General features: G+C 41.1%; 1 protein-coding gene across 3 annotated transcripts in view; it reads left to right on the top strand.

Annotated features, from left to right (window-relative positions):
* LOC105559929 overlaps positions 1 to 6202 on the top strand; it is an 89773-nt gene extending 83571 nt beyond the window's left edge. For 2 of the 3 annotated variants that reach the window (XM_012008590.1, XM_012008589.1), the window contains 5 exons: positions 1236 to 1511; positions 2561 to 2647; positions 2854 to 2896; positions 3836 to 4094; positions 4291 to 6202. In XM_012008590.1, coding sequence (XP_011863980.1) covers positions 1236 to 1511; positions 2561 to 2647; positions 2854 to 2896; positions 3836 to 4094; positions 4291 to 4903 — 1278 coding nt within the window. In that variant the 3' untranslated portion in view covers positions 4904 to 6202. The remainder of the gene's footprint in view (positions 1 to 1235; positions 1512 to 2560; positions 2648 to 2853; positions 2897 to 3835; positions 4095 to 4290) is intronic. The other variant, XM_012008591.1, reaches the window with a different exon arrangement.
* Positions 6203 to 12048: the final 5846 nt, after the last annotated feature.

Below are 12048 nucleotides of genomic sequence, written 5' to 3'. Positions count from 1 at the left end.
CCTCTCGCCATGGATCGTCGCAAACTCGGATGAAAAATTTTCAATTTCGCATGCTCCCGTTTTATCACCCACCATTTTGAAAAAAATTATCTCGCAAAACTCTGATGTATCGATTCTTAAAGTAGAAATTTCGACCTTCAATTTCTTTTTTAAAAACCTTTCTATCATTATTACTCGCATAGTTATCGTCATTCGAAATTTGGTAATTTTTTGACAAATTTTAGGTGTACCGCTTTTTGGGACTGAGTGTATATACAGCCTTGGCCAAAAGTATTTGCCCCATTCAATTTTTAGAAGTATAACTTCTTTCGACTCTAACCAACTATTTTGTTATTGTTACGTATCGGCGCGCAACAAATATTCCCATTTGCATCAACTGGTATTGTTTATTTAACCTGAATGTAAAATAATTTGTATACGAAGTAACAAAGGATATAAGAGCCAAGGCAGGATGTTAGTGTCTAAATGAGTTTAATTTTTAAGCTCTCCTCGCGTTGAGGCTGAGGTAATATTTTTTCGTAATAAATTTAGAATAAAATACTTAGACGCTAACACCCTGTCGCGGCTCTTAGTCCTTTATTCCTTCAAATTTGTGTTTATCACATTTAAGCCATACGAATTTTAATTTATTTAATTTTTAAATTTATTGCGAAAAACTATGAATTAATTTAAAGTTATCGAGGTTTCACGTAGGTGGCTAAAATATTTTCGGCCAAGGCTATATTAGATGTGATTGTACATAAACTGTTATATTGCGAATTAATATCATCGCAGAGCAAATTAGTTTTTGTAGAACGCGCCCTAACTAGTATCTCGAAATTTTCATATTTAAGCGTTTAGTTCAGACATCATTGCGACACATTCCCGTTTATACAACTCGGTAAATATCTCGCTCTACTTATTTATAAATAAGCAATCAGCTTTTTCAGTTTCTCTCAGTGGAGCTTACAGCGGATTTAACGAGTTTCGCAGTTGCACAAGTCATACTTATCTACGCATATCTATCTACATTTTTTCTGAACTTTTACCTTTAATCTCACCCCGCGTTCCCCCTTTCTGCTCGCCGACACGTTACAAAATTATATAAAAATAACATTTCAATATATTTAATGTAAATAAAGTAATCGCGATAATGGCTTCAACGATGATTACGTGCGAGGTATTTTCGATCGCCAGAAGAGAAAAATGGGACATCGGGGTAATGTGAATTACATCCGGCCGTTTCGCTTTTGTAGACGAGGCTGTCGTCGTTACTGAAAACCGCCGAGGATCTACACATCAAGGGGCTCGCCGAGGTGAGCTGGCGCAGCGACTCCACGCAAAATGACCTGAATAACACTGGCCACAGTCCCAGCACCGGCACGCCCGGCGTGGAGACGGTTTTGCGGGAGGGTGAAACAGACGAGACTCAACCGACACCCAACAAGAGACGCAGAGGTCGTCCGCCTCTGGACGATCCACCGTCGGCACACGACGTCTTCACACCCAAGATCACTTGTATCACCGGAAACGTACGTGTCTCTTATCGCTATCGTACGGACTGAACGGTCCGTGCGAAGCTCGGCACTAGAGACCCTGTAATCAGTGACCGGCCATTAGAGTTCATCAAATTCCTGCGATTCTACGATCGTGGAAGAGTGAGATAGCCTATGTTTCTCTCTCACTCGCAGGAGTTTGACGAACTTTTATGGCCAGACTCTGCTTACAGGGTCTCTACTCGGCACCTGGTTGCAGCGGCATCTCGCAAATCCGCCCGCGAAAAGTCAAAAGAGCTACGCTGAGAAAAATGCTTTGATCGTATCAACAAGACTTGCACGATGAAAACGTATTTTGGTTAAACCAAACAGAATTTCTAGTTACAGGGCTCGATATTTCATAGCCAGAAATTTGATAGACCTCACTACACGTCCAGTCGTAAATCCTAAACGTATTCTGATTCGTTCGTTTTCTAACAGACGACTGGTTGAATGTACCAGATTTCTAATTAATGCAACCAGATTTTTCTTTCGGTGTAGTATTGCCTTATAAAAATGTCTCGTATTAATTGTAACTGTGTAAATATTATATTTTTTCTTTTAGAATATTTTCTAATGCGCATCATAGTTAAACTTTTATCCTGAACATTGTGTTCTGAACAAAGTATTCGTAATATCAATGGAACATTAGTCTATAAAGTCGAGAAAGTGCTCAGATGTTTGAACAGACATTCCGTTACATTGTCGTCTCGATTATTCAAAACGATTATTATAATTCTAATGAAATAAACTTTCCCAAGTACAAGTCCAGAAACCTAACAACGTGCGCCGTGATTCAAAATTCTTTCAAAATATTTCTATTGAAAGACGCAAAGAGAAACGATTAAAATGACCAGGTGAAAGAGAAAAGATCTGCAGTGCCACGATATCGAGCCTCGCGCGGAACCCTGAAGATGAACACTTTACGGTCCGTCGTCGTGAATGTAAAAATACGATAATTTTGTCAGACTCGCAGCGGCGGGTATCGCACATACGCGGAGATACCCACGCACGACTCTAATGTGTCACGTCGAACCTTTTCTCAGGAGGAAATGATGAGCGAGGGCGGCGACCATGAGAGTTGGGACGACGAGATGATGATGAACGAGACTAACGAAACGCCACTGCCGGTGGTAAGGCCATAATTAAATCTAATTATCGAATTAGATATACGATTCCTACTCGTGCAGACGTGAATGAGCGCGCGTAATTAAATTGAATCTATTAAAAGAAGTGTCGTTCTACTTTCTCCTGCGGCAAACGTCAGATTAGACTATTTCAGACTGCGCGAATCTTCCCACGAACTCTCCACGATTTTGACCATTGTGCTTTTTTTTAGCTGTCCTACATGTCCAAGGACGACGCATCCGAGGAAAAGAAAGGTGAAGGTTTCGCTCACTGTAGTATACACGCGCCATGTATAGTCTTTCTCAAATTGTCAACTCATTGTGCCGATTTGTATATTTATAAACTCTGTATATACTTCACATCCTCGCGTGTTCTATTTTTACAATTATATTCTATTAATATTATCATTGTCTCTCATTGCAATTGCATATTAAAAAAAACTATTTTATTGTTCTACTTATTCCTGTAAAAGGGAAAGTGTGTCAAAGAAAAATAAGAAAAAACCGATGAAAACGAACGGAAGAAAACGTCCGGGTTAAAGAAGAGAAATGAATGATCAGTTCAAAATGCTGATATCTTCTTTTACATTACCGTTTCGATTATACAGGGTTTCTCATTTTAAAGATAACAAAAGTCACGCACGATACACGTACTTAAGAATATCGTCTTCCTTAAAAGAATAGATACTGGCTTGAACTAATCTTGTTCTAAATGTTTTTTGTCACAATATAGAGGAAAGTCCCCGATTATGAGATAGGCTTCTAATATGAGATAGCAGGTTTTCAACATCCAAATTCAATCGCAAATCTCTTTTCGCAACCATTACGCAATCTAGCAATGAATCTTTTATTCAACAGAGAGATTTCACTCCAAGAGCAATAATTTCATAGTGGAAGCAACAGATGATGCCCTGATGATGTAGTAGAAACTCCGCTATCTCCTACTAGGAGATCCTCCTGTCTCATAATAGGAGACTTTCCTCTATATAATCGGCGTAAAAAAAGAATTGCTACACTCTGTTCTTTCGACGATTCCGAATTCTTTCGATGAATCTTGCTAACCATCAAGGAGACACCAGCTTTCCGAGAAAACTAATCATGGTTTTTCATCTTTTTTTTCAACGCCGGTCGTATAGAGACGCGTCAGTATCTATTCTAGCACAAAACAAATGTTGACTTGAATATCGATTGCAGCAGCTAGCACTCCGTCAAACTCTAACGCCACAAATCTGTCGATTCCCGAACAATTCCGAGACGTAATAAAGATGAACGATTACTTGACGACGGGACGTCGACAGGAGTTCTGGGAGGAACCGTTCACGCGCCGCGTTATGGACGCCATCAAGAGCAAAGAGCTCGAGATGAAGACTGCCGCCGAGATCCTCGGCGTCTCTTATGGCACTCTCTACGGCAGATACCGCGACAGTTATGGTTGCCTTAAACACCCGTACAGGTAAGAGCGCGTGCAGACGAAACTTGCACCTAACAGTCCTAATCCCCGAACGTCCTTTGCGTAAAGGCCTGTGTCCACGACGCTAGAACTTGGACCAGGTTCTGGCGTCGTGGACACAGACCTTTAGCGCAGGCACAAGTAAACGGCAGAGCTCCGTCCAAGTAATTGAGATAATAATGCGGACATATGTTTTCAGAGTAAGGGATTTTTGGTCTGAACCGGGCCCCGCGGAAGTGCTGGCGAAGCTGCGGCGAAAGGAGATAACATTATTCCGAGCCGCCGAGTTCCTCAATGTCACCGTCCACACGCTCGCGACTTATCTGTCAACGCTGCAGGGCCCGGATAGAATCTCATTGTCCGGTGACCTCAACGCAGCGTCCAGCGGTAGCATCGACAGCGGCAGCAACAACAACGCGACAGAAGCCACGACGACGGAGAACAGCGAGTCCGTCAACGACATCCTGCAGAAGATCAACGCGAACGTGGCGACCACGACGTCGATTAAGCGCGAGGGCGGCGGCTACATCGAGGTGCCGACGGCAGTGTCCAAGTGTTCCACCACGTCCGTGTTGGAAAATAACCCGGACATCACGATCGTCAAAACGGAGAACTTGCTGCGTAAGCGCGAATATACGAAAATGTCCACAGAGAACAACAACGCGAAGCTGATGAGCGGAGGCGCTGTCAGCGAGGTCAGCCAGCAGCAGCAGCAGCAGCAGCAACAACAACAACAGCAGCAGCAGCAGCAGCAACAACAGCAAAAGCTCGCCGACCCGTTGTCATTAAACAACGACAACAGCAAACCCTAACTATTCAGACCCTACTTGACACCTACGGCGAATCACCATCATCCGCGCAGCGTAGCGCCAAGCGGAGCCAGCTATAGATCCGACCTGCAGTGCCCGCGTAGTTTCTATTCCAACGTGTTTTCCCGCTTTCTCACGAATTTTCATTTGAAGTAGATGAAAGAGAGGCAGAAGGAGAGCGGCGCTGGACACCGCAGTTCCGCGCGCGCCCAATTCCGCAAGAGTTTAGCGCCTCTGACAATCTCGCGTGCGATCGTTCGCGATTGGAGCGGCGGAGCGCCGTGGCTGCGGCGGGGCGGATAAAACGCGAGAACTTTGTGACGACACCCCTGCCTTCGAATCGACTCCCGCGCGACCACGGCCTATCGTCGCGTATTTTTCACGTCTTAAGAGTATAAAACCTGATCTACAATATGCTCTTTGCGTCTAGTAATATTCTATTTTGTGGATATCCATACCAATCAATATGTTTAAAAACTTGGAGCAAATTGAAACCGTAAGCATGTACATTATGTACTGTATATGTATACATTGTCGATCAATTTTTCCAGCATATTAATTTGCTTATATAATACAAAACAGAATATTTCTAATTGCAAAAAGCACACTGTGGATTGGACTTGAACGTCGCGAATTCTCCTAGCGGAGTTAGTACCGAAATTCCTCCCGTTTTAACTTCAAATTGGACTTTTGATCCACACAGGTCGGTACGCGCGCGCGCGCGTACACGACCTTGGCCTTTACGAGGAAAAATGAAAAAGCAAAAGAAGCAACAAAAGGGATAAAGCGTATAATAAAAAGTTCACTCGAAGTTCCTTTTGAATAACGATGTAGAGTGTATTATCGCAACAAAGAATGCCTATTTTCTGCCGCATGTGTCTGTATGGTAAAGAGCGACAATATATTCACCACAAGTAGACCCATCATAGTAATACACAAAGTGAAACGGAGAAAGGGAGGGGGTGAGAAGAAAGAGAGAGAGAGAGAGAAAGAAATGAAGCTGAATAACGGTCCTTCGACGTAGATATGTTCCACGTGCGATCGTCGTTAGGATCGCCTTAGGATCACGTTTCAGTTAATGCCCGTATATAAACTCGAGAATTTAAATCATAAAGCTTGTACTATTGGAAAAGGCGTCCATTCGATATGTGGTATACGGTACGCGACACAGAGAGAGAGAGACATATATAAAACGAAAGACCTGAGAAAAAAGGCGATTGTAGATAGTATTCTCACCCATTTGTATTTAAAAGAGTATTTAGTGAGCTAGAGAGTGAGAGAATGAATGAGAGAGAGAGAGAACGAAAGAGAGAGAAAATGAGAGCGAGAAAAATCGTCACTTCAGGTTGCACGTATCCAATAGTAAGTCGTTTTATGATTTAAATATATTTTCATGACGAAAGCCTTAACATTAGAAATCGTTTGTTCTACCTGTGATCGGTTTGAAAAAAAATTTAAATGTTTAAATGTTTATTTCTTTTTTTGCGAAATATTTTACGCAGTTTTTTTTTTAAACGGTGCGTACAATGGCTTAGTTTTAGAAACGCAAACTAGACAGGCAAAGGCGTTGCAGCAGCTAGCACTCCGTCAAACTCTAAAGCCTCGTCTACATAGACGTCGTAAAGTCGTAGTCGTAAGAATAGTCGACTATGATTGGTCAATTCTTATGTGTCTGACGAAATTGAACAATCGCAGTCGATTATTCTTACGACTACGACTCTGCGACTCGTATTGTAGACCACGAACGCCACAAATCTGTCGATTCCCGAACAATTCCGAGACGTAATAAAGATGAACGATTACTTGACGACGGGACGTCGACAGGAGTTCTGGGAGGAACCGTTCACGCGCCGCGTTGTGGACGCCATCAAGAGCAAAGAGCTCGAGATGAAGACTGCCGCCGAGATCCGGTGGTAATTTTTGCACGTTGCACAAATTTCGCGCCTTTGCCTTTTCTTCGAGTATTGGCAACGTTAATGAGACAGTCCCTTATGCATGTAACGGAACACGGTAATAGCAAATGTATACTATTCTGTTTTTGTTTTATACCGATGAGTTGTATAACATTTCTAATTTTTAAATGTATAATACTTGTGTGTATATTTTTTTTATTTCTTCTTTTACGAGACAATATTTTTAATTTTTTTTAGATTAATGACGCTTTCAGCGCTCATGTGAGTGTTAATCCACTTCTCTTATGTGTGGCGATCGAACGAAAATTGGTTTTGAACCCAGGTCTTCGGATTACCAGACCAGCGCACAATCCTCTGCGCCACGATCGCCACGACAATATTTTTAATAATACTTTTATTGGAACGATTCTCGTCGATTTATATAAACAATGTTCGAATAAAGAAAATGTGCAATATTTGAAAGCAACGTTTAAATGTCATAGTCATTAAAATGACAGAAAGATAGTAAATTCGGGTGCAATCATTGAAAATTTTAAAAGCGATTGATATTCAGAATGGACAATGGCTACGATAATGCTGTTACGCACTGTATCGTTGTTCTCTCCATATTTATGTATAAGTCGCGATTCCGTTTAGTTTACTTTTTTCGTAAGCTTTCACAGGCGCGATGTCTACGTTAAGTTAGATAAAGAAATGGGAAACCCCCAGACAGCGACATATATATATGTATAAAAATATATATATATACATATACAATAATCGTACTCTATTGAGATATTGACTGGAAATGAGTATTCCTGTTCGCTGAAGGTAAAACTAAGTAAGAATTAGTATAGCAGAGGTATCTCCGATGATATTTTTCGATGATATAAGACTTGGTTGCATTAAAGAGGAGAGTTCATTATCGCGGAGGGTACTTGTAAAGTAATCCGAACGAGCGGAACTAATGCCGTACGAAGTACGGTGAGAGACGGCTTCTCTTTCGTGGCGGTGCAGGTTTCATTGTGGCGAGAGGAGGAAACGGGAGAGAGAGAGAAAAAAAAACAACAGATCAGAGGTGCCGTGAGACGTGTAAATATATAGCGATGTACGATATTTACTAGAAACGAAAAATCAAGAGACGCATTCGTCGCTCTTGATCTACGCGAATGCGGGCATGTATGTACCTCTCTCTTTCTAAACGGACCCCGAAGTCGACTGACTACTAAGGTAAACCAAGAAAAAAAAATCATAAAAATATAAAAAAAAGCGTAACGATAAGCGTATCGAGACTCTCGATAAGTGTGCGGCGCACTCAGATACGAGATACACACAGGCATATACGTGCAAACACACAGTTGTGAATTCTGCGAGAGAAAGTATTTCCGGCGGACGCGCCGAAGACTTATCCAACGTATCGAATTAAGTACTTTCTTTAGTCTACTTTGTATATTTAACACGACGAATCGTTTCTTTTCGGACGTTGGCAGAGCGAGGTCTTTTTTTTATTACTTTACGAGTGCTCGGAACCAATTTACTTTTATCACACGTATGTGTATAATTTTATAGGCACCGCACGATTAATGAATAATTTTATTTGTAACTCTTAAATTATATAAGAGGAAAAAAAAGAAAGAAAAAAGAATAGATCTGTTCATCTTCGCCATTTAATTTAATGACTCGTCAGATTCATTGTATCTTTTCATCGAAACTTCGTATGAAGTACAGGATTACTTCTTCTTTTTTTTAAAAAAAAAGTAAAATAAAATAAGACTAAGAATACCAAATGAGAAATGTAAGGACAACTTTCGTTAGGTTAGTATCTATCGCATATCATGGAAGCAAGAATACACGCGCTGATACACACTGTATTTGCCTATGGCGTTCGGGTATGTTTATATCTGGGACGCGCGAGACCACTTTTACTCTAGCAAGAGTATACGACTAGAAGTATTAATATTTAATAATAATGATCAATATATATATATATGTATATATTGATACCCGGATGGATGGTCATGTTTTCGAGCGTCGAGCCGTGGAACAAATGATGATGATATCAAAGCTTGGAATTATTTTATAATTTTACTTTTACTACTATTAATCTGTAATTTATATTATTTTTTTATACTGTATCAGAGTTTTTTAAGTTTATTATATAAAATCTACCAAAACAGATTTTTATCTGTTGAATTACATGTAATGGCGACATCTCTCTCGATTTTACTTTAAAAGAAATATATATATATATATATATATACACATGGACAAAAGGAAAAATTCGGACGTATTCGGAAACTTGTAAATGTTTTAGAATTTATATAAATTTTCAAATTACATGTATTCGTTCTCTTTTTACCCGCAAATTATTATACATCATATATGTAATAATTATAATAAATGTAATTTACATACTGGTCTGTGAAACATTTACAAATTTCTGAATCTACCTGAGCGTATGCAAATTTCGTTCCCTTTTTAACGCCGGCGAATTTTCACTCCAGTACAAAACGCAACTCGAGTCCAAGACGCAGGCGTGTCGTCCGGAGGCGCGCGTTTACGCCAAATTGCGCGCTCGCAGGCCGATGACCATTCGTCCGGCGGAGATTCTTGTATCATAACCGCGCGATCGTTTTATTATTTTCTTTTCTCGCGCGAAAGAGGGGCGAAAGAGAGAGTGCGAGTCAGCGTGGATGCGTGACCGCGCGAGATCGCGATTGTACGAGAAGACAAGGACAAGACTATATTAGCCTATTGGCAAACGACGCGCCGCTGTGCCCTGGAACGTCGTACCATGAGACTAAAAAAAAATCGATATCATAAACTATGTGTCGTTTGATATAAACGAGTAACGAGTAAATAGTATGTATCATCGTTTTATACACAACCTAATTAAATATCTCTACGTACACTATGTACATTCCTAGTATACACGCTCTTCACTGTCATACACGTTGCATTACACGCGCATTAAAGGAGAAGAAAACGCATGGACCTATTATATACATATATAAATATACATATAAATATATATATATATATTTATAATAATTATTATAGCTATTCCAAAAACGGACCACCGCGACATCGACGTTTACGGGATGATCATTAAATTAACGCAAGAGAAATTCATTCGGCGACACTCACGCGCGCATCAATCGTCATTATCGTCATCGTCGTCATTATCATCGGTGATAACGTCACGTCAAGGCATTCGCGTTGGATAACACGCCCGGTTACGGAGTGTCTCATGTATAACACACGCACGTACAGTCAAATCTGTCGACCTGCCTGCAGTGTTAAGAAAGGAAAAGAAGAAACGTTTCTGACAAACACACCTGCACACACCTGAGCGCAATAGAGAAAGAGGGAGATAGAGAAAGAGAGAAACAAAATATATGAATATAGTTTTGCAAAAAGGCCCCGCCCGGGCCGCCTCCTTTAGTTTTATACCTGAGACACGGAAAAGAGGCTGAAGAGGCGGATCAGCCGACGATACTTCGAATCCTATGTAAAGTTACATTCTTTCACCGATGAACGCGATCATCAGACACACACACACACACGTACACGCATACACACGCACATTCGCGGAGACGAATTTACACACACGCGTTTTCTCGAGCTCATTTATCTCTCAAGACTCTGTACCAATTCTCTCTTCACTTAGTCCGACATTTTTCGAAGCCGGGGAGCGCGACAGCGGACATGGAACACGCGCGAGCCGGGAGGATCCCCCGACACGTCGCGCTCCTGAAGACGCGAAATGTCATGTATCTCTGTAGCCAAAGCTAGAATTTGCGTTTTTATCTTTTAGTACCTTCTCTCCCTCCCGCCCACCCCCAGCGTCCCGTCCACCCCTCTTCCTCCTCTCTCCCGTCCCACCCCCTCCCCCACACGACGTATATAATTGACACGTTATCATGATTGCTATTAATTTTAATTATAATTTCTCTGAGGATAGATAGAGAGATATATATATATACATATATATATACCTTTAATAAACGTGGTAATTTTAGGCTTAGAAGAACAATATACCTAGTGGATAGAGATTGAAGTATACATAAAGCTTTATCAATATACACATTATATTGATAGGGCGATTATCGAGGTCGCAAATTTATAGAAGTTGGGGTCGAGCGCATACAATGCCGTGAAGACGACAACCGGTATGTTTACCGTTTAAGAATTATTAAGGCTCGGGCGTAGACGGCGGAAAATATACACACGTACATACACGTATAGGCAGCCCCGGTCGGCCAGCCCGGGGGCTGCGCGGCTCTCCGCGGAGAATATTCATTAATTGAACAAAAGACGAAGATCAGTAAGTGTAAATGTTTGTAAACAAATTATGAAATTATTTGTTCAGTGCCTACATATTTACACAGTAATAATAAAGATGAAGATTAGTGAAAAATCACCGTACCGTGAGGCTTCTTTCTCCCCGCTCTCCGATCCCCGCGCGCCAATCCTCCAATTGTAAGTGACTCACCTCTAATTGTGACTCATCTGGAGATAAGAAAAGGGATGTAGCAGTAATGTTTGGAAAAATTCCATGTTCCTGAGGCCCGGCCTTTCACTTTCTTATCGCAGAGAGACCGATATGGTTACCGCATGTCTAATTGTTGGCACAGCCCCAATAAATAGTAATATTTGTAACAGTTATATCTGTAGTTGTCAGACCCACATTGGTATAAGTAGTGGAGACAACTATATCCGTTTTGTGCAGCGAACTTAGTGAATGTTGCAACACAAAACAATATAGATGCCTCTACTATTTACACGGCAACATTTTAATTTTAGTTATTGGTGCCTTAGCCGGTCTTTCCGTGTGGTTAATCGTTAACCGGAGGTCCATTCTCTGTTTCCTCTCAGGCAATAACATAGAAAAAGATGGAGAGTCCACTAACTTCTGGTCAACAGTTAACCAGAAGATGAAAAACCGGGCCTGAATATTTAGAAGCGTGAATCGCTGCGTGAGTAATTAATATCTGTATCTTCGTATCGCAAGTCTATCATCCCCCTTTTATTATTGTCAGTGACAGAATGATTGGGTCAAAAAAGATATGTTTCGAGGGAATCTAACAGCTCTTAACAACGTCGCCTATTTTTAAACGTGCATATAAGAAAATTCTTCGCAATCCGATGAAATCATGTAATCGGCGGGACGACATCTTAGCTAGCGGTTACCCCCTTGGTCGCGACATCCGACTAATACCCGCTTCTACCAATGCGGTTTAACTTTAATCTCGG

Source organism: Vollenhovia emeryi, unplaced genomic scaffold (assembly GCF_000949405.1).
Source record: "Vollenhovia emeryi isolate VEMERY1.0 unplaced genomic scaffold, V.emery_V1.0 DF939249.1, whole genome shotgun sequence".
Taxonomy (NCBI): Eukaryota; Metazoa; Arthropoda; class Insecta; order Hymenoptera; family Formicidae; genus Vollenhovia; species Vollenhovia emeryi.
This window is presented reverse-complemented; position numbering and strand designations above follow the sequence as displayed.